Below are 24588 nucleotides of genomic sequence, written 5' to 3'. Positions count from 1 at the left end.
CTTGCGAGTAGTGTGTGGAGTCATACACGACAAACAAATGTGATTATTAAGAGCATACTCTATTATTGACAACTCTTTGTGACTAGCATGCCCATCTAAGATTAAAAAAACAGGGTTTTCGTTTGTAGGATGCATGTGTTATTTGAAACGGTGTAACCACTGCAAAAATATGTCACCATTTATCCAATCACTCTCTTGTGGAACTGCGATACACTCCGGTAGAGCTCCAATCATTAAACGACCACGACTGTCCATTTTTTTCCGTGGAAAGATGAAAGGAGGAGGTTTTATATCCCCTTTTCATCTGACCAGTAACATTGATGGCAAACGTTAACATGATATTTTGTCCTCTTTTCCGGAAGTTAATTTGCCAACCTGTTTCTTTTTTGTGTGTGTAAATGATTTTGTCATTTTTGTGCATATTTGATACCGCCTTTCATTAGCATTGTAAATTTAAGAACTAGAAAATTCATATTTTTCTAGCAGTTGATTAAGCTGGTCATAAAACGATCAACTTGTACTGTACCTTATTAAACCCACCAGTTCGTGCAATGCTGATTGACTCTGGGAGTTCTTAGAACAACACCTGGATATTTTTCTTAAAGTAGTAAAAAAAAAATCTTTTTCTGCCATTTTCTTCGCTTCACTAAATTGATGAGAGATTTTTTAGACTTTCTGGTCTCCTTGTGTGTCCGAACATTGCCGAATGTCAACAGGTTTTTATGTTATATATAACAGAGGGAAAGTATGGCAATCGTTCAAAAATGTCCTCCCAAGATTTCTACATTTTTGGTCTCAGGGGACCCTGAAACGTCGAGAAATACAAAAAAAAAAAAAAAAAAAAAAACAGTTTTTCTGTATGTAGTGTGTGTGGGGGACGATTTTGTTCACCGTCTTTGAAGTTTAATAACTCCTGTGCTTTGTGTCGAAAATTTCTGAAATTTTGCAGGTAGGTTTGTTTATTACGGAGATTGATGCTATTAAATTTTGATGATTAAAGCTCAAAGGGGTAAAAGATAAAAGGGGTCCTGTGTCATATCTCGAGTAGGATCGGACTTAATGACGATTTTACTGATTATTAGCATTTACAAGTTTTTATAAAATACACCCCTACCCTAAAAATTAAGCTTTTTGCCATTTTATAATAGTTAAAAATAGAAAAACTTTTTTAATAATAAAATATCATAACAGATGGCGGCACTCATGTCGCCGGGAAACTCGTTGATGAATTTTTTAAATATGATTATAATATTATGTTTTATATAAAGTTAAAAGATATAATTAACTTATAAATTTATAATGCCGCTTTGCTTTCCTTAAAATTTAAATTAAACTTAGATAGACTTCTACTTTTATATATTTTTAATCCGATTAAACATAAAAAGGTTTTCTTATGTAATTAATTAAATTTATTTCTGAAAAGTAATTTATTTTTAAAGACGACCGATTTTAATCCTGGGATTTTCCATTTCTGTCTTGTTGGCCAATACAATAAATTGTTGCAACTGTAATTTTAAATTGGACAATTGCATATTAGCTTCAGATTTCTGAACATTCGCTTCTTTCAACTGCTCATTTAATTGTCTCACTTCTCTTTCTAACTCTTTTAATTTGTTTTGCAAATTTTCGATTACATTTTCGAAATATTCTTGTTGCCTTTTCATCTGCACATTTGCGCGTTGTTCTTCTTCCTTTTTTAAATTTTTAATGGCTTCTTCTTTTTCTTGTATTAAATTTTCTTTCAATACTGCCAAACATTTATCTTTTTCTTCTTCTGCTATTCGTTTTATTTCTCGCAGTTTTTCGTCAAATCCACTTTAAATAAATTTACATATTAATATACTTTTAAAAACACGCGGCCAGAATTAAGTATAATTAAATCAAGCTATAGATTAGGGCCTCGAGTTACAAGAGACCTCGTTTTCTTCTCCAAACTATTTTATTTCTATTACCAATTATTATTTAAACTAAAAATCTTTAATTTATTTCTCTTAACCGAACAATATGATGAAAGTTTATTTTTATTAAATTAATGGCATTTTTATAAGATATAATAAAGTTACAATGCCGTAAAGAAAGCCTTTTACGGAATTTTTCTATATATAATGTCTCAGAAAGGCCGTGCCAAGGCTTATATTTTGACCTTTGTCTTTAAAGTTAAAAGATCAAAGTATTATGCAAAAGGGCGATTTATAGAACTTTTGACTTAATATTCCGAAAATTTCAATTTTTTATATCATACTAAGACTAAAAATGTAAGTCTGGTACAGCCTTTCTGAGATACTTTGCAGAACAAGACTGGTCAACTTACAGTGGAATGTGATCTATTTTCAATGAGTCAAAAGTGCCAATGATCCGCAGTTTTACTCTTTTGTAAAAATTTATTAACCTACTCTTATAAAATAATGGATTTAAAGAGCACGTTCCAGTTTCTTGTTTCTCATTCAGTATCTCACTCTCTCTTTTCATTGTTTCCAAATCAGAAACAAAGACAATTACATGTTATCTCATACAACGCAACTCTAACAATTAATAGTGACAATTAAAAGATTTATCTATGAGAAATGTTATGAATTTATAATTTCCATGGAAATTACAAACGTCTTTCACGTTTTAACAGGTCATACTGTCGCGATCGACTTGTTGGCCATACTTGCCGTATAAGATAATACATAATTGATTATTAATTGAAACAGTAAAAGAAAATAACACGCATATTGTATTCTAAAATGTTTATTTTCTTTTCTATAATAATAACTATTTAATAGAATAAATATATGATTTATTAGATTAATTAATTTACCTTCTCATCTGTTTACATTTATTCTGACCCATTTTCATTTCATGCTCTTGAGCTTCACTCACCGCTTCTTTTAATTGAGTTTTAAATTGTTCTGTTACATCTTTCACACTTTCTTTTATTTTCTCTTCACTTATTCGCTTTTCTTCTTCCACTTCATTTTCAATTTCTTGTTGTACTCGAGCTTTAACTTTAGCTATTTCATCCTGAAATATTGATTATAGACACCGTTAAATTAATTCTTCTAGTAATGTAAAATATATGAAAATAAAGTTTGAAATTATATGTAATCGTTAGATATATTGTATTCATTAATTATTCTAAATATACAACAATTTGTTTTATTTTATTTTAACTTTCTTACATCGTGTGACGACTCAAAAAAAGCGTTTACCAAGGTTTAAAGCATTATTACAACTAAACTGCAAGGTAATCTTACTCCAATATCATTTAAATTAGCATTTGGAACCATTTATATTAAAATATGTTAAACTTTTGCTCTCAAATTTAATCTGGAGCTTCCTCAATCCAATTTAACATCACATTTTGAAGTACTGTACTGTACGTCTCTAGGAATAGCGAAGATAGCTCAATGGATAACTCAAGCTCCCGAAAATCGTTGGGCTGATTTAATACTATTCTTGATATATCTTTAAGAAAAGAAGTCTCAACGGTTTGTTATTTATTCTTGAAGTCTCGAGGATTCACATTGATGCAGATTAACCAATTCTTTCCACACCAATCCACAACATAGAAAACATCCAGGATGCTTTCTATGTTGTGGATTGGTGTGGAAACATATGAACATGTATTATAAATGGCTTCAAATTGCAGATGTTTGCATTTGATTAAGATTTATATACCTTGGGGTTCAGGTGTAATATAACATTAAACTTGACAGATATCTTTTGTGCTGCCCTATAAATAATTAATTATAAAAAATTATATAAATGATATATAAAATTAACGCACTTGAAGCTGCTTCTGAAACTTCATTTGCATTTCTTTTATATATTGCTCATTTTCTGCATTCATTGTTTTCAATGATTCCTCTACGGCCTTTTTCTTTTGTTTTTCAACTTCTTCTTTTATGATTTGAATAGCTTCTTGTAAGCATTTATTACACTCATCTGAATACTCTTGCAAACAATCTCCGTATAATTTTCCTCCTAAACCAGCTATAAAAACATCGTATATTATATAAAAATATTGAAATCACAGATATTTTACATTATAACATGGCATTTACATTATATAGACACCTCTCATATAGACACTTATATAGACACCTCTCATACGACCGTGATATAAATATGTGAGGCCTGAAATTGTAGGACTATTACAAGAAAGGTCCTGGCCTCATATTTATAGGGCCATTTAGAGGGAAAATCTCATATTTAGAGGGAAAAGGTATCGTAAAAAATATCTCATTGTACACAAGAGGGAAATAATCAAAGAGGAGCTCAAAAACTGTACACACAATTAACGAAAGGCCTTCTAAAACTACCAAATTCGAGTTAAAAAATAAATTTTTTAGGACTTATCATTAAGTAATAAGTAAATAAAACTAAATAAATAATATATAAATATAAATCTACTGTATAATAAAGAAATAGAATTATAAATGTAAAATTTCTTACATTCGCAGTCTCCTAAAATGATTTTATTTTTGTATTTATTCAGAATTTCTGCAAGATCATGAATAACTTTTGAAGAAATATCCTCTATTCGCACGTTGAACTCATTAGAGAATAGAGATTCTTGGATAGCATTTTCCGATGAAGGATTCTTACTTTTTATGCTGGCCTACAAATTAAATTTCCAGCTTATTTATAAATAATTTTTAACTTATTATAGCATATTAAAAATTAATTAAGATGAATTCGTACAGTAAAACTGAAATGATGATCTTTAGCGGGAGAGAGATCTTCGTTTTGTTCTTTGTCAGAAGAATCATTATCTTCTAAGTGAATGAATGTTTCCAGGCTTTTAGCCAATTTTCCAACATTTTCTAAAACTGTTAAATGAAAAATATTATGTTTTTAAGTAAAAACAAAGAATAAAAACCATTCAAAAGTTGATTGATCCAAGTTGAAAAATGAAAGTTGAACAGAAACAAAATTTGTAATCACATTTATTTCATGGTTTAAAAACTATTTTTTTTTTAATTTTAATAATTTTATATATTTTTTAATATATATTTTTAATAATTAAATAGAAAAAAGAATTTCTGATTCATTTAATAAATTTATAATTAAACTAAACTTTTGCCATTAAAAGTTTTGAGATTTTCTCTTCGAAATTGCTGAAATATATTTCCTAAAGTTTAATTAATGGGCTAATAATAACTTTATTTTTAATTTTTTAAATAACATTTAAATTTATTTTATAATTATATTAACATTAGAGCCGTCCATTAAATACATGAGCCAGTTTTGACTCTCTCCCTTCTTGTTGTGTACAATGGTGTACTTTTGACAAACTTTCTTCCCCTTTAATTACTTGTACAGTACATTACAATAGCTTACGAAATCTTCCTGATATTCTTATAAGACTTATAAAAACAGATACCTATGCCACTAATACCATTAAAAAGTCACGTAAACAATGCCTCGATCTCTCTCCCCATCAGGGCCCTAAGTTTGTAAATCCGGCCCGACTCCCCAGTACAATGATTACTTTTCGCCACCCCACTTAAACCGTGCATGTAATTAACGGACGTTCCGCTATAGGAAATCTTGAAAGATTTAAAAACAACGTAAAGAATATTTTATATTAATTTATGATTAAATAAATTAGCGTATTATGAATACATAATTTTAATTAAAATGAGCAATTTTTTATAATATATAAATTATAATAATTTTAAATTACCTCCTGCCATCCTAACCCTGTCAAAACTGCTATTTTTGTTTTAAAGATGGACTACAGTTTGGCAATGGGATTAAGATGAAGAAGCGAATGGTATTGTTAAAATGCAAATTACTGTATTATGATAAACTGTTATTGTTAAAAGCTATTGTTTAAGGATTTTTTAAAGTAAATAATATTAAATTAATTTTTAATGTAATAATAATGAATGATTGATTGAATGGTGTCATTTTTTTTTATCACATAGCACAGGAGATACAAGGGCCAATCTGCATCTATTCAAAAAGATAGAACAAACAAATCAAGTAGCCTATACATAACCTAAGCAGACAATAAATATTAAAAAACCGACTGTATATATAGGTTATAGACATGTGAAAATAATAAAGCATGAAATATAATAATAACTGATATATATATTATATAAAATTAACATAGAATGAGTAAAGAAAGTCTCATAATTTAGCTTTCAAAAAGCCAAGAATAGAAACTAAATATGGTCTATGACCCAATACGTTAAACAAATGAATTCCCCAGCATTTTAACCCATTTGAAACGATATATAATTTATTATTAAACAAACAGGAATCATAAACAATGTTTATTTTTTCCGTTAAACTCATTATGAGTTAAGATAAATGACTATTTAAGTAGTTATTTATTGTTTTTTGGCACAAGAATGTAGTTAATTTAATAGACTCTTGTGACAAAAGAAAAAAAAATATTAACTAACTACATTTATTTTTTGAATGTTCTTTACGAAGCTTATAAAGAAAAAAAAGGAAAAATATACCCTTAAAAATTATTATCTGCAGATTTAAATTTGCGGGCCTAAGCTTAAACGTGCAACCTAATAGTGAGGCCCTAACCTAAATTATAACCTACCTGGAGATTCTTTCTTTATATAAGTTTACACTGATAAGGCCCTAAACTGTATCCTCATAGCGTGAGGCCCAAGCTATATATACGAAAGGTCATTCCTCCTTCTAGTGAATGGAACAGTAATAAATTTAAGAGTGTGAGGCCCTAACCTAAAACATAACACGAGATTCTTCCCCTGCAGCAAATAGTAATAAACATAAAAGCGTGAGTTCCTAAATTATGCCCACGTTGTTTAATTTATGTATAAATCCTGATTTTACCAATTAATTTATTATATAATCATATTTAAAAAAATTTATAATGTATTAGTAGTTGCATTAAACCATTATTAATAGGAATGAAATAGGTTAACGACGTAATAAAACACTCAAAAATTATAAAATAATGCATTTATTGTTTTAATAAAGTTAAAATTTCTTACAAAAGGTGGCAGCACGAGAAACATGTTTTTGATGGATGGGAGAGGCGATCATGCGAACAAAAGATAAAACAATGAACTGTCTATGGAGTCGCTGGAGTGACTAACTTAAGTAACTTTTTTTATTTTTTTTTTTTTTATTTTTGACTGTGAAAACTTATTGAAGTGAATGTTATTCTATATCAAGCAGAAAATACACGAAACTTGTGAGTGACTTTAAAAGGTTTTGGTTGATTTTTCAAAGCTTCCATCAGCAGGGATGGAAGTTTTAAAACGCAGTATATACTTTTTATTGTATTCACTTAAGTTTTTGATGTTTTAAAAGCTGTTAGGGAGTTTACAGTTGCATTAACTTGATCGAATGATAAGTAAAAATATCTTTTTCATCGACTTAAAATCTCAAAAAAAATTACAAAAGACATCAATTTATATGCAGAGTTTCACTTCTTTAATACAGTTAGTTCTATACAGAATTTGTGTATATTTAGTAATTTTGTCTATGTAAAAGAAAAAATTATGCACATTCATACTTATATTAATTCTTAGAGTTAAAAAAAAAAAATAGAGTTATTTGAATCTAATAGGTCATATTTGACGTTTCTAGAACGATTTGAAAATGTAAATTAATAGTATTCAAGTAATGTATGATAAAAATTTGGGCCTTTAAATAAGCTACAGATTACGACCTCATATTTTTATATGAATCATTATATGCTTGAGAGAAAGGGCCTATTACATGTTATTTGCTTAGGACCTTAACAAGTCTAACGTAAATCCAGTCTTAAGGCTTTAGACTATATTAGATCATGCAAAAGGTCACAATAATATTTCTAACAAAGTATATTTGATATTTCTAAAAAATGTAAATTAACAGTACTCAAAGTATAGGCCAAATACTTCATATAAAGTCCATTTCGGTGAGGAAATACAGAAGGCCGAAGACTATAGACTTATAGAAATGATATATAATAATAGAAGTTATTAGAAATGCGCGAATAAAAATAATTGCTTTTAAATAATTGTAATGTTAATATAATTTAATCATTAACTTAAAACTAAAAATAAAATTATTTATAAATTAAAATCAACATAAAATTATATAATTAAATTAATATAAAATAAAATTAAAATATTCTTAATTCCATTAACTTAAAATTAATTAATTAGTTTAATTATTCTTATTATAGTAATTAGTTAATTGAAAATGGGTTTATATAATTTATTATTATGAAAACAATAAAAAATTGTTTTGAAAGTTACTTTTTAATTTGTACTTTTATTGTTACTTTTAATGAATGAAACAATATTCTAACATTTTACTATATTGCTTTGAAGGTAAAAATTACATAAACTAATAAATTTTCACTCTGTCTATATCCTTGTCCTTGACCCATTTCACTTAAATCATAACGATTTACGGTTTATTTCTCAAGAGAAATTACATCAGTTATCATTGTTCTTTGATCAATATATTAATTTAATTAAGAAAACTCGTGAATCGTGAACCTCTGATAAATACGAAAGTTGAAACATGAAATGACCTACCAGTGACCGAGTGGGTAAAACCTCTGAACACTGATAGTTGGTCACGGGTTCTCGCCTGTCCAAAGGGCTTAATATGTGGAGTTATATGGGTTTTCTTTGTATGTGTAACACCTAAATAAAGGCCAATTTCCCATAGGAAGTCCTCCCAGAAAGCAACCTCCTTTGCACGTGTCAAAAACTAAAATAGGGCCAATTTCCCACAGAAAATCTTCCCAGGAAACAATCTCCTTGACAGATCGCCTGTATTTCGTCCCAGAGATACGCACAAATCTAATATAGTGAAACAAGCCTACACACAGTAAGCTCAGAGAGTAGGTAAGTGAAAAAGGTTGAAAAAGTATCAGTGTATCACACACACACATCAATATAAGCCAAATCGGGTAACAACTACAAATAAGGCTAAAGAATTATTTGATCAGCATTCTTTATCATCTTTAATATTTCTGATTATTTTAATAAATTGGCTGTCAGTGCTCATACACCTATACAGTGTATATGTCTTGTTCGTTATTAAATTATGCATTTTATTCTTACTTACCTGTTTACTAACGCCTAGTGAAGTTCTTTGTGCAATTTTACTATCTAAAAATTTACTTTTATCTCTTTAAATTAATCCTCATCATTAGAATTAATTCATCAGATTAGAATTATTTAAAGAAATTGGTTTATTATTACAACTTCTTCGTCGTGACATTATCTGAAATATAAAATGAAATATCTTATATAATAACTGTGAAAAAAAAATTCAATTAAAAGTAATTAACTTTTAAAAAGTAAAGTTCACTTCCCGTGGCATAATCCTTTCTCACGGTTTAATTTCAAAATGAAACGAGAACAAATTCCCTGATAGAGACAGGTACATCTATGTTCAATACGTTCTCGAATGTAATCAAACGATGCGTGTTAATAACGAAGGTCATAAAATAATATCAAGAAATAAGAGAAATGACTGTATTCAGTGCGAAACGAGGATAAAATACATAAAAATTCATAAGTTAGAATCAGAAAAAAGTGAAGAAAGACAACCAACATCATCCGTCTAATCAGAAGAAACAAACCTCCGCAAAGGCCAATGAATCCAACCAGCTTCCCTCCCCCGGTAGGCAGTATTACTGGTTCTCGCAATTCTAAGACCTATTTTAATAGTTTAAGCGGTTAAAGTTCAAGCGTCTTTGCACAAGTCGTCATTCAAGTCTCCCCTTCTAAGTAGGACAGAAGTCTATGCCTAGAGATGGACAATTACTTTATACACATACTTCTCACATTCTTATTATTTGTTAAATATACAGGTGAGCAAGATTTTTTCTAATTTCGTATAGTAATTTATCTTTTCCTTTAATTAGTACTTCCGGAAGTTAGTATATTATTTTCTAAAAGACTCACACTAAATTGAGTATTCTTTTAGACTGTGTAGCTAGCTACAAACCAGTAATTCAATTTTAGATTTCGTGTTCGAAGTCTATAATCTTATAAATGATAATAAAGAAATATATTTTATTTACCTCTAGAAACAAGTATTTAACTTAAACAGTTATATAAATGATTTCTATTGTCGAACATAATATAAACCCTTCATACATTATAGTCACTTTGCAGGTATGATTATAATTTTCTGACATCTTGAACTACAACGTATGCAAACTGGTGCAAAATTTTAGTTATAGAAAATGAAAATTAATTATTTAAATTCATTATAGAACTTTTATTAGATTAAAAATTTAATTTAATCTATTGTATACCTTCTAGTTTTACTTAAATGTCTTAATATAGAAAGCAAGTTTCAACAGGGATTCCTTATAGCTAAACAATTATATCGCTACTGAAGCAATGAAATTAAATCGCAAAATTTAAGAAACGCCTACATACTTGGGTGTAACGTCTTACTTATTATTATGTACCCGCTTTTTGGGTGTCTCCCTGGAGTTTGTCTAGTTACTTTAGTGGATGAAGTTACGTCCTTGAACTCGCCCTTTCTTGGTGACCCTAAAACGAATCCAACACCTCTTTAATTTTAAAGGGACATTAACCATTCATTTGTTTCGTATTTTAATTCAGAAACTTCAATAAATATCTAGAAAATTACTCAAGTTTTAATGACTTTAAAGTACTCTTAAACTTAATCAAATTAAACTAAAACTAAATTAAACTAAACTAAAGTACTCTCAACTTATCAAAATTAAAGTCTATTTTATATTTAAAGAATGTAACCTTTTAACAGCTATTAATATCTGACAGACATTATTTAAACAGAAATAATTTTCTAAAATAATAATAACTGTATCTATATATAACTACACTATTTATTTATAGTTTCCGTCGCATCTTTTAATTCTTAATTGAAGGAGAGATCATCTATTATTTGTTTCGATTTATTAAAAATAAAAAAAATAATTAATTTAGAAACAATTACTTATTCCAGATAACGAGTCAATAACCTTTAAATGATATTTCTTTTTCTTAATGTTATTGACCAAGTGAGTATTACATATAGCCTATTGCTTTCAGGAACTGACCTATATATGAGTACTGTCGTAATTCTAAGTTCCTACTTTAATTTTAAAAGAAAGAAAAAAATATATATATAAGAAAAAAATGATTTAAGTACTCCAAACTCTAAATATTTAATTAAATTTTAAATCTTAATTTATTTAATTAATTTAAACACGAATTTATGTTAAGTTTGATCCATGACAGGAAGAGAACCATTATTAATTGGGCGTTGACATTCTGTACTCTTAATTTTTTTTTTTTTTTTTTTTTTTTTTTTAAGAAGGACAACGTGGATTGATGTCATTGATAATTCTAAAATCAGAACAAAATGGCATTTCGATTTTAAGAATATTCATTCGACTATTTAGGTTACTTTCATTTGTTAATGCTGTCAATCATGCTTTATGTAAAAAGAATGAATGGTTGTAATTATTACAGACAAGGTCTTTATTCATAATAAAATACTTTAATCAAGATATAAAGATTTATTATATAGGCCTATATATATATATATATATATTTAATGTTCGTTCTTTAATAAAGTAGAAGTGTTGAGGGATTCAGAAGGATATAAGTAATAAAACGTTATTTTGAATAGAGTATATTGTTGATAAAATAATTTTAAAATTATCTTATTATTTTTCTACTTTTGAATTAATATTTTTTTGTAGTTTAACAGAGAATAAAATTTCTATTTATCCCCCTCAATTAAGCCATTTACCATTTATCACATCATTTTGATGAATGGTTTCCTCTGACCTTTTAATGGAAATTACCATTTAATAGTATTTTTTCCATTTATATTTCAATTCCATCACGTAAGTAATTATAATTATAAACTGTATTAATTTAAATAAATAAATATTGAATATTGATGATTCTATTTAACCTTCAAGCATTAGTTTATTTTCAAATTTTAAAACCTTGAAATTTAATGATGTTGATCTTTACACAAATATCATTAAGTAAAATGATTAATCAATATCGTTGACTAAATTTTTATTTAAATATTTAAGAGATAATATAAATATCTCTGCTACATTCTCAAGAACATTTTCAAAAAAAGAAAAGATACGTAAATAACATGCATGCTAATAAATGAAATTAATTGTACTTAAACACCATTAATTTTCGATGAATTCAATTAATTTAGCAATATAAAAATAAATTAAATGCAAGGTTAAATGTAAAAGTGTGTGGCCCACTGCCCTATTCAGATATCAACTTTTTAGGTCAAGCTTGATCGGAGGAACAAGATGGCGGAATTCTAAATATTGACGAATTTCATTTAATTTTTTCAGGTTTTTATATGTCAAAAATGATTCATTTTACTAGCTGGTTCGATAATTTTTTTATTTAAGTAATATTAAAACTCGTTAAAACATTAAAATTTTAACACAAATATCGTTTTAATTAATATCGAAGTATATGCACAGCTTTATACTGTATAAATTAAGAGAAATATACCAGGAAATAACGAATAGAAAAACCAAGAAGGAAGTTAGGCGATTGAACGAATTCTTGGCAATGGTATAACCGTAAACAGCACTTTAACGATGGCCTACAATTGACAGATGGCCAAAAGCATTTAGAAACGGGTTTCTTATTCTCGGGAATGTACCGTTAGATTCTTTTTTTTTTAATAACAACTCTCATTATCGTGCTGATCATTGTTGACAGTAAATGTTTTTAGGCACTTTAATTGTAATGAAAAGTGAAAAAATATATAGATGTATATAAAAAGCCAGTTAACTACTGTAAAGGCTAAAAAGGTGCTTTTAATTGGGGCCTCTGACATGCATGAACCTATGCTCATCTTGGTGTTGTTGTTGGAATCCAATCCTAGATATTGACGATGCTTAAGATCCTAGCAAGAATTGTGTAATAAGAGTTCTATATTCGATAAACTTACATAAAATGGGCCTTGCATACTTAAGGCCTCACACAAGGTAAAATAGCTATGTCTATATAAAAAATGCTGTCATTTTTAAATCGAGTAATGATGCTTCTTTTCGATCTATATTTCCATTTTAAAAAAGTGTTTATATTAAACTAATAAACATCACCTACTCTATATCCAAGTATTACAAATTAATGATTAATGATAGACTACTACATTAGGAATAAATAGTCAAATAAGGTTGTAAAACCTGTTAGTGAACAGAGTGGAATCTTGACAAAAAAACAAAATATTAATAAGCTGAATCATAAGATAAATATTTACTTGTATAAACTTTGCATGACTTCACAGAAGCGATCATGTCGAAATAATTTTATGAAAGAAGAACTATTTCTGTATCTTGTTTGTATCCTGTTAAAAAGTACTTATTTGCTTAATTTATTAAAGATAATTCGTGTAAATATATTATAAATTAATTATAATTATTAATAAATTGTATACAATTAAACGATTCTAATATTTCAGTGCCTCAAAGTACCCCAATAGGACTTGTTGCTTCGATTAACAGCGGAGGATTATTAGGAAATGTAGAATTTAAACCTCATCCATCCGGAAGAAATTTGACAATTCGAGTGTTTCTTCGAGGTGGAACGTACGGAGAGAAGTTCAGATGGAAAATTCATGAATTCCCCGCAATAGCAGATACATCAGTACCTTGCAGTCAGGAGAAAGTTGGAAGATTGTAAGTTGATTTTTGACAGGATGCAACAACAACATTTTTAGAAAATTAGGGTGAAGGTCTAAGTCGTGTTGGCATATTGCCACGAATAAAACTCAGGATAAATTTTCATTTTATGATCATGGTTTTACCCCGCCGTGTAAAGGGGACAAACGATCATCCTTAAAATTATGTATGATCTGGTTCCTGTTTTTTTGACCTTAATGATTCATCTTGAAAATAACAAATGCCTTGCACATTTGAAGAAAAATGAATTGAGAAAAACCATATGAAATTTATATGAAATCACGACTAAAATTCTAATGGAAAAATAATTGATGTCATCTTTTCTGTTAAACTGTATTAAACATTGAATATAGGTCAACTATATAAATTTAAACTTAAAAAATTACGATATTAAAACATTTTAAATCACTTTTCATACATATATAATTACCAAAATTCGTCTCTAAATATAAATTTCAATATAATAAATCAAGAATAAAATTTAGGGATAAATATAATGCAAAAATAAGGTTAAAACTGATAAATAATCCTATTTTATTATGAATATACAAAAGGAAATAAATGAAATAAGTTAGGCTATGTGTTTGCTTTAATTACAATCAATGCCCTACAAATAAGAGGCCTTATAACATAGCTGTGAAGCTTCCGTAAATATGAGGCTAAGTGAGGACCCGAGTCTCATGACAGGTCCTAATTACAATTATCTAAATAGTTACTAATTGCTAAGATCATTACTTTTGAATTTCTATAATATCGAAAATTAATCATCTCATTATTGTTATTTAGTTATATTCAATGGTATTATTTAATATGGTACAGTGCTAATGTTAAAATATAATTGTAGATGGACTCTTTTTTTCTATGTTTAAATATTTTTCTAGACTAAATATTCAGCCGGATTTCCTCATTCTTGGCTATTTCTTTTTTAAAATAACTTATTGTTATGAATAGATTAGGTCTTATTACATATATATTCACATGGATAGATTTATTGTTCAATGACATTACTGGTTTTATAATAAAAAAAATAAGTAACAATTATAATGTTATTCAGCTATACGAATAATTGCTTATACTTAAGTTTTCAATAGTAATATTTTCAATTTTTTTGTTTTAAAAATAGATCAGCTCAATAATTACTAAAAGAGCTTAATGGATTTTTTACTTGATATTTTAATGAATTATATACTTTATAACCAGTGTCATTTTTTTACTTCGAGCAAATTTCATCTTTAACAGAACTAGCTAAATAAATAAGAAATTGTTAATGCTTCCAGACTAGAACTAAGACACTATAGTGCCCTAGAGAGACGAGATAGGGCTTAATTGTTGTCTCTTATCTCTGGCTCCCTTCCTTATATGTTATCCCATTTCTGTTTCTCATATTTATCTCTTATCCCTCCCTGTCTCTCATCCCTGAAACTTATTTCTGCCTCTATATAGCCCAGAATTCACATTAGCATTCAAATAATCGGATTTGAATCAGATTCCTCAAAACTGTATTTCTTTACTGTGTGGTTGTCTAACCAGCTAAGTAAAATTGATATTTCAATTTAAAATTTACTAAATTATAAAACAATATCATCTGTCCTTAATAATAAACAAAATAGAAAATTCTTTTTAAGTTTTAGATTATTTATTTTTATAAATTACCTTAACATGAAACAGAAGATAGACATTACAGAATTTGCAAATAACAAGAATCAAAACATTGTTAGAGTCATTAATAATTTTATGTCTAAGTTATTTGATAAATAATATGAAAATAATATAGTTATATAAGCTATATATTTATATAGGCCTATACATGCAGTATATAGCCTGTAATTTCTTAAACAAATACAGTGGATTGATTGTGACGAATTTTCTACATCCTTGCTGCTTTTAATGTAACTTATATAATGAACTCAATATAGTGAAGGCCTTCAAGTGTTCACTGTATTTAGAATTTAAATATGAGAATTAGCCTACTCACGTTTTATTGGTTAATGCTGTTACTTTGTTTGCCCACAACAGCAGCTATTATTATAAAATTGTAAAATATAATAATTGCTGTTGTAGACAAACCCTCAGAAAACAGAATAAACTTGCGGTTTTTTGGAAAAAATGTTTATTAATTTAACAAATAAATTTCTTTTTTCCTTTTCTAGTTATTATTTAAATTATTTTTATCATTCTGTATTGGTTCTCATTCTCATTCATCCGAAACCAAGGAAAATTTAGAAACAATTGATCTGTGTCGGTACATCCGAACTTTATTGGCTCATACAATTTTCAGTCTGTAAAATAGAAATTTAAAACTGTTTCGTTTCTTTAAGAAAACCTATTTGTTCAACATACAATGAAAATCTAGTTTCTATTCTGTAAATATTCAGTTTTCTTTGTAAGCCCCATTAATGGCCGAGTATATAAAACCACTGAATACTGGTCGCGCCTCACAAACGGGCTGGCCAGGTGAAGTTTTCTACGTTTTCTTCACCTGTCTAACACTTAACAAGGAAGTAGGGAACAGTTTTCCCCGCAGAAAGTCCTCCTCGCCGGTATGTTACTTTACCATTTCGCATCAAACCAAACCAATTTTTTTAATAAACTTATTATCTATGTGTAATTTACGTATTGTTAATTTATTATCTTATTATAAACGATTGTCTTTTAAAATATATTTTAGCATACGAGTATGAAGCTCTTTCCTAAATTGATTTTTCATAACACGAGTTTAATGTACTGTACGTCATACAACTTCTTGACGATATAATTTTTAAAACAGTGTGTCCCAAACTGTCTTAAAGGAATATAACTTAAAAGAGACTACTTCTAACTATTTTGTTATCTTAAAATATCGTCAAATATTCTTGATTAACTGACTTTTTGGGCCACCCTGTATTTATATTTTTTGAAATTATAATTTATTAAAAATTAATTATCTTTTCAGATATGTTGATTTGACTCCAGCTTATGGCCAACTATCTACGGGTAAAGATATATCTGTGGTTTCAACTCTCAAGCCTGCAACAATTTTGGGCCGGACATTGGTACTCAGAGGTTCAGAAACAGGTAGACTTTCTTGTGCCGTGATTCAGCCCAATACTCGAGTTAAAACGTATAGATCCAGGTTCCATAATCCTCTCGGAGGTGAGGTAGTTCTGAGACAGAGTAGCATTGGAACTAGCGTGCTTTCACAACTTTACTATGTTAATGGTACAAGAAGAGATTCAGTTCATAGATGGGCTCTGGTTCATACTCAGAGTCAAGATACTCCTGAAACGACTTATCATAATGAGATGACACAATGTTCTAATCTTCACTCCACTCCACTCATTCAATTGTCAGAAACTGTGGGATACGCTGCTGTTGGAAGGAAGCCATCTGCCATAACTGGGCGTACTTTTTATACAGTGACAAATTTACAATTTCTGGACGTAATCCAAGGCACCGTCTACGTTATAGTGTATTCAGAATATGATACAAGCAAAATATTAGCATGTAGTCGCCTGTATTTGATTCAACCCAAGCAAGCAGTAGCCAAATTCCAAAATGGGCTGACGGGTGAAGTATCATTTAGACAGGAATCTCCTTACGATCCAACGCTTGTAACTATCAATTTAGATCAGTTAGATAAGAAAGCTTACAGTTACGGCGTAGATGAGCTTCCTTTGATATTTAGAGGAAATAAAAGTGCTGTTTGCCCGAACATTAAAGCCGTCATCTATAATCCTTTAAAGGTAGTTCCAGACGGGGTACCACCACCCGGTAAAGGAAGTATAGATCAATATGCAGTAGGAGACTTAAGCGGAAAGTATGGCACTTTACAATATAAAGATAAGCATATACAACAAGTTTACGATCCCCAATTATCTCTTTTTGGGGTTAACAGCGTGGTGGGTAGATCACTTGTAATATATTACGCAGACGGTCGTCCTCTAGCGTGTGCTAATATAGAATTAAGTGGACACAGAGTCATAACTGCATTCGCTACATTCTATCAAGTTATACAGGGCCAAATCATATTGCGACAGAATCGTGACGATTTGCAATCAGATACTTCAGTGTACATCGAATTATCATATCCCTCTGGAACAGCCGAAACTAAAACATATAACCATCCTTGGCATATTCATGAGCGTCATATACAAACCGGATCCGCATTCAGTACTACAGTTTGTGATCCAGCCGGTCCACATTATAACCCATATAACGTAACCGTAGATGGAATATATAATTGTCACTGTAGTGGTATCGCTCCTTCACGTTGCGAAATGGGAGACACTTCGAAAAAGTTAGGATTCTTGGACATTCCCCCTTACGCAGTGAAGAACAATAAACAAGATATAGCCAGATATTTTTTCACAGATCCTGAACTTACTCTTGCGGGACCAACAAGTATTGTTGGAAGGTCTTTGGTAATTCATGCAGAAGATTACGGAAGTCCGAGAATAGTCTGTTCAAACATTATGGAACATCACGGATGAATGATGCATCCATCGACAAATTGTATCAATTTTGTCACAAAGGATTATATATAAACTATATATAAAATAGCCACTGCAGCTTTAGTTTTATAAACTGCAAAAGCTTAAAAAAACAGAAATACTTTTCCCACATATAAAATTATTTTTGAAATATTTAAAACCTATTTTCATAATCAATCAAATCACATTTAATTCTTCATAACTTATACTTAAGAAAAAAATTAATTAAATATTTCATAACAAATAATTTTACAATATTATAAATAATAAATGAAAATGGTATGAAATACCGAAATTTTGTAAGCGAAACTTTTATATTTAATTTGTGGTAAACCATAAAAATATTGTAGAAAACCATAGCAACTAGGAACACAGAAAGCCATAGAAATCACCAAAACTATAAGACTATAGAAAAAAATTATTAACTATTAAAAAGTTAATAAAGTTTAAACAGGAACCAATTTAAATTCAAATAACTTATTTGATTTTCTTTTCATTATAAAACAAAATAGGAATTCGATTAATTTATCTTCTTTTAATGTTGTTCCAATTCTAAAAAATTAAAAAAGCCTTAAAAATCCATAAAAAGACTACACATTTAAAAATATAAACTGTAAATACACGAAATGTTGGGCAAATTTTCTGTATAAACAAATAATATTGATCAATTAATTTAGTTAAAACGATTTAAATGGGTCCTATAAGGTTATATATATTAAAAAAATTAATATTTATTATCTTCTAGAAAATAGTTAAAATTATTCCCTATGGGAAATTACCACAAAAATAACAATAAAACTTCAAGGAGACTAAACATCTACGAATGCCATACAACGAATATAAATGAGTAGTTTCAGATATTTCATTACTATAAAAACATAAACCAAGACCTATATAAAATAATTAACTGTTAATATAAACTAATTCTATATAAAATAATTTTTTAAATTAAAATTTTTAAATGTGTTCTCATATGTGACATACATTTACTGTTACTTATATAATGTCCATTATTTTGTATGCTGTAAATAGAAAATAAATGGTTTAAATAATATATATATATTATTCATTTTTAAGTTTTATTTTTTAATAGTAATAATTTGATTTAGCGAAAATATTTGATAAACACGTGGTCATGGCCGCCATCTTGTCCCCTTTCTTGTATCTAGAAAAACAAGTCTTACCACTTTTAAATACATAAAAGGTGGTGGTACAAGTATTAGGAATGTTTAGTTTTCATGCAGATGAGATCACTCACACAATATTTTACATGTACTGTACAAAGAAATTTCTAAGTAATTTCTAAACCAGATTTTCCAAAAAATATATTTTTCTTATACAGTTTAACACTTGTTCATTGATATGTATAAGAGAAATCGTTTTAAATAGAGCATAAAAGTGTTTAACTGTTGAGAAAATCTCTTTATTTTGTATGAGGAAAAGTGTGTTGTTGTGTTAAAAATCATATTAACCAAACAAGATTTTTATTACTTTATAAAATAAAAATTTAAGGAAGAACTTTATTATCGTAATAATAAAATGTAATAATTAGATAATAAATTTCATTATAAACTGGTTTAGTAATAATTAATTTATTAGCTAAACAGTTATTTAATGGTCTTTATAAATAAAATTAATTAATTCAGCTTTAATAAGAGCAAAAGAAAGAATTTTTTAGATATTAAATACATGTTTTATTATATAAAATTTAACGATTTTTTTTTATTTTTTAAATTTTTAAAGCTGATAAAATGAAAACACGTTTAAAAATTTATATTAAATTTTAATTAAATAGTAATTCAATTATTTTAAAAGTTATTTAAAGCTTCAGAATATCAAATTAATATTTTCTAAAATTTTTTCTCTTTTGTCCAGTGCCAAATTTAGATTTGTAGATAAATTTAAAAGCGTGAGGTCCTAGCAATAACTTGTTTAACTTGTCCCTCATTCTTCATTTCTAGAATGGTTTTTCATAAAGAAAACATTAATTTCTTTATTTTTATTTGAATAAAACTAATATTTTTTATATATCTGTTTATATATTTATTTTAGATTTAGTTCTTTTGGTTAGAATAATTTTAAGTTAGACACTTTTACGACAATTTGTCATCATCTCTTTCGATTTTACAATAGAAAATTTAAGAGAATGATGTCAAATTTACGTAAAACGTGCACTATTTCAACCAATAGAACAAACCTTTATTCAGATAATAATTACGATGAATAATTAAAAATCTAAATCTTGTATTAAGATTCGAATTTACTATATATTTATAAATATAAATTACACTCATTTTCTCCATAATAAATATTAATAAGAAAGCCAAGAAACTAAAATCTAATAATACTATTTTATACAGTATTTTCCTTTTATATATATATATCCTACAAGAAAGTGTTTCCTTTTTTTTTTTTTTTTTTTTATATATATATATATATATATATATATACAAATAGCCAATAGGAAGGGCGCCCGACAATAACGTCTTGGAGGGAACGAATGTTGATTGGACGAGTTGTTTATTTTAAATTTTTTTTTTAACTTTAGTTCATTTTTTATTCACCAGATGATGCCACGTGTCTGCAATAAAGCGTCCAAAAATTGCACTGTATATAAATGTACTGTACTGTACTGTACTGTACAGTACATCTACCATATTTTTCGATACAATTTTTTTTTTTTTTTTTTTTTAATTTGAGTTTACACTCTCTGACGAATCTTCTTGTCGGCATATTGAAGCAAATTCTTCGTCCAAACTTTTATCTAAATCTTCTTGGTCTGATACTTCTTCTTGATTTAATTGTTCGGCTTCTGTGTCGTGTTTCTTTTTAGCAGTTGCCATTTCTGCGGCGTGCTTTTTCCTCCATTTCGTTCGTCGATTTTGAAACCACACCTTTAAAATAAATAAATAACTAATTAAAATTAAATTACACATTACTTCTTATAACTATTTTAAAAATTGAAAATTACTTAATACGATTTAGAAAAGTGTTTAGTTTAGAACACGAAAGATGGCGCCACATAAGTTTATTTATATTGATATATTTTTAATTAAAATATAATTTATTTATTTTTTAAAAATATATATTTTTAATGTTAATAAATTTATTTTATGAATATTCAATTAAAAAATAAATTTTTTGTTATTTTTAAAATAGTCAAAATTACATCTTGAAAGAGGACATCAGTTATTACACAATTTCAGTAATCAAACAAAATTAATTTATGTTTATTTTAAGTAATTACCTGTTTGTTAGAACAATATTTAATTATCTCAATTAAATAAGAACAAAAATTTATTCTAGATAAAATTATTTGTGAAAATACTTTTTTTTTACACAGAAAACGACTTTAGACTCTTCTTTCTTAAAAAAAAAGAGTGAAATATTAAATTAACTTTTCTTAAAACGGCTTCAATTAGTTTACTTTCATTAAAAGCACGAAAAACCAGATTCAATGCCTTTAGGACATTAAATAACGCGTTACAATTGCAAATTTGAAAGATTGTGGTAACATCAACATGAGTATATAATGAAGTAATAAACCTGTCTGTTGATAGCTTATCTTATCGGCTTAAATATCCTCCTATTTAACATTTAAATACCCCTTAGTCATGACTACACAAACATTTAGTCTATTTAGTCTCTCCAAATCATTCTAATAGATCCCCCTAATTGGAAACATGACAGGATCGAGTGTCTTGAAAAGACAAGGTTCGGAAGTCGTTCCGGTTCACTTCTCACGAGACATTTTCAGGGGGATGTCGTAGAAAATGATAATATCACACAAATAAATATATCTATAGTGTTAAATTCTAAATACTGTATTTATAATGAAATATTATTTTTAAAAAAAAATCATCAATTACATCGACATTACAAGAACAAAATGTCAAATTTGTCAACATGTTTTCTTGTTTTTCTCAGGTACTATGATGCATTTACTTATAAATATAACAAATATTTTACATTTTTACATAATAACATCAGTATAAGTGGTTATTTTTATTGCTAATTGTGTCAATATTCAACATTTCGTACAGTTTATTGGAAAGTAATCAGTTGTACTGGTTATACTGGAGTAAATCGTTAATTTTAAAACTTATAAACGTTATCGCATGCATATTTACATATAGAATGAAACAAAATCTAAAGAAACAACGAATTTTCTCCTAATTTTACTATAAGAATAGACACAACTGTGTAAGGAAAGGGAAACACTTTTAATATCTAAAGAACAAAATTCATTAGTTCCGTTCAGTTTTGTTCCATTTTAAATGTAAATATATGAATAAGCTTGAAAAAATAAAATAAAAATATCTCAGAATAAAACTTTTATTCCATTAACATCGGTACAAGGGCGATTTTTTTAATAAACAAAATTATTCTAAAGGCCTATTGTAACGTTGCTTTTTATAACGGTTGCGCTCATAAAACAGCCTGTATTATTTAAGCAACAATAAATCGATATATTTACTTACCTTAACTTGACTTTCGGACATTCCCAGTGCATAAGCAAGTTTTGCTCTTTCCGGTCCAGCTAAATATTTAGTTTGTTCGAATGTCTTTTCGAGTACATAAATCTGATGACCAGAAAAGGTAGGTCTGGTATGTTTCTTCTTTCCGTCTTTATCGAGGCAAGAATTCACTTTAAAATAAAGAATTAAATTATATTAAGCTTAATATAACTTCAATTTTAACTTTAAAAATTTATTTACTTATCGCTTTAAATTACTTAATAAATTTTACCGTCTTATCATTTAATAGATATTATGTACTCTTAATTAAAACTGACTTATATACCAATTAATTTTAAGAATTGTATAAAATATTTTAAATAAATAAAGACTGTATTTTAAAGTTCATTAAATGATTTATAATCCATCTTCAAAAATATAATAAGTTTAAATTTGTTAAACCTTAAGTATTCAGTTATGTATTTTTCTGAACATTTAAAAAAATATTTCTGTGTTTTTTGAATAATTTTAATATAAAAATATTTAATAATTGTATAAAACAGTTATCTAATTATTTTAAAAATTAAATCATATATAATCGCTAAATTTATTTTGCAATTTAACTTTCTTGTATTTAATTTGTTACTTTAAACATTGAAGATTAATAAATAATTAATTAACTGAACTTAAATATATTCTTAATTTATTTTTATTTATTTCTAAAACAATGTATAGTTTTCAGTAATAAAAAGATAATTTTTCATTTATAAACGAGCGTAGTTTGCACTTATTTAATGCTTAAATGTATGTTCAATTTAAATTCATAATTAATCTTCTATAATCAATTAATTATTGTTTGAAGAGAAAATTTATATAGAGTACTGTTAGAACTTTATATTTAGCCATAATTTATATATAAAATTCTATATATAATTCATAAATACATCATTTCCTAAAGGAAATAAAATTATAATTTACAAAATTAAATTGCACGATCCAGAAAATACGAAACAAAAAATACATTTCTAAAGTTTTCAGGGTTAAATAATAAATAAAACTTTTTATAAAATTTCTTGTAAATTACTTAATAAAAGCTCAGTTAATATTAACTATTTTTCTAAGCAGCTTATAGGCCTAATCATAAAATAAGACATTGATAATTAAGTCTAATCATAAAGCAAATCATTGCTAAAATATTTAATTTACATTTAAAATGAGAAAAATTTTTAGAATAAATTTATAAATAGTAGTAAGGAAAATGCTTATAGGCCTTCTAGAATAAGATAAATCTGATCAGGTCGAAGTTACTTACTGGATTGAGTGGAAAATCTCTCTCTCCAAATATCCGGATTTGGCCAATAAACGGCAGATCTTCCGGGAAGATCCGAAATAGAAATTTTATGCAATCCATTATTAGAAGCACCAAAGTATACGCCACTACTCACACCGATGGGAAAATGAGACAAGGGTCCTAACGAACCTAACGGTGCAGAAGTTGATAAAGTGGTAGGTCGATTGAGAATATCGTTTATCCCATGAGGCGTCCCGGAATTGTTCGAAATTCCTATAGGATTTTTGATTATGCCGTATCTTCCTTGATTCTTAACGTCGGATATATGCTGTAAAGATCCAATTTGCGTATTACCCAATATTAAAGCATTCTGACGGGAAGCTTCTAAATTAAACATGGAAAACATGGAGTTATTCGAAGACATAGGAGAGTTAAATTCCAACATCTTAACTATGATCTTCCATTTGTGTTTCCGGCAAAGTGGCAAAGTGTAATATAGAAAATAGAACCCTAGTATTAGGCGTGGTTAATTTTCTAACATTCTATTGGCTCGATTCCTGTTCTTGCTCGCCGCTTACGCTCTTATTGGTCGATTTTTGAAAATATAAACCAACCTATAAACGGTGTTCCAATCACACGTAAGAACACGGTTTAACTCCACCCACTTTATGTCGGAACTGCAGTATTGTTTGAATCTATTGAATCAAGTGGTTTGCATCG

The 24588-nt window shown here is 27.8% G+C and overlaps 3 protein-coding genes across 3 annotated transcripts; 1 reads left to right on the top strand and 2 right to left on the bottom strand.

The window, feature by feature from the left end:
- Nucleotides 1–1433: 1433 nt before the first annotated feature.
- Nucleotides 1434–5764, bottom strand: LOC136975466 (uncharacterized protein PF3D7_1120000-like). Its single transcript, XM_067270526.1, has 6 exons — nt 5675–5764; nt 4690–4817; nt 4441–4606; nt 3773–3978; nt 2804–3006; nt 1434–1815 (listed from the first exon to the last, which is right to left on the bottom strand). The coding sequence occupies exons 1-6, from the start codon at nt 5682–5684 to the stop codon at nt 1434–1436; spliced, it is 1095 nt and encodes a 364-aa protein (XP_067126627.1). The 5' UTR covers nt 5685–5764.
- A 3882-nt stretch (nt 5765–9646) lies between these two features.
- LOC136975424 (uncharacterized) lies at nt 9647–18239 on the top strand. The gene is made up of 3 exons (XM_067270478.1): nt 9647–9805; nt 13432–13648; nt 16584–18239. Exons 1-3 carry the CDS (start codon nt 9748–9750, stop codon nt 18118–18120), a joined length of 1812 nt encoding a protein of 603 aa, XP_067126579.1. The 5' UTR covers nt 9647–9747; the 3' UTR covers nt 18121–18239.
- A 2518-nt stretch (nt 18240–20757) lies between these two features.
- Nucleotides 20758–24316, bottom strand: LOC136975499 (homeobox protein Nkx-6.2-like). The gene is made up of 3 exons (XM_067270559.1): nt 23890–24316; nt 22602–22768; nt 20758–21014 (listed from the first exon to the last, which is right to left on the bottom strand). Exons 1-3 carry the CDS (start codon nt 24311–24313, stop codon nt 20811–20813), a joined length of 795 nt encoding a protein of 264 aa, XP_067126660.1. The 5' UTR covers nt 24314–24316; the 3' UTR covers nt 20758–20810.
- Nucleotides 24317–24588: the final 272 nt, after the last annotated feature.

Source organism: Centruroides vittatus, unplaced genomic scaffold (assembly GCF_030686945.1).
Source record: "Centruroides vittatus isolate TY-2023 unplaced genomic scaffold, ASM3068694v2 contig_371, whole genome shotgun sequence".
Lineage (NCBI taxonomy): Eukaryota > Metazoa > Arthropoda > Arachnida > Scorpiones > Buthidae > Centruroides > Centruroides vittatus.
Note: the sequence above shows the minus strand (reverse complement) of the source record. Positions and strands in the feature narration are given on the sequence as shown.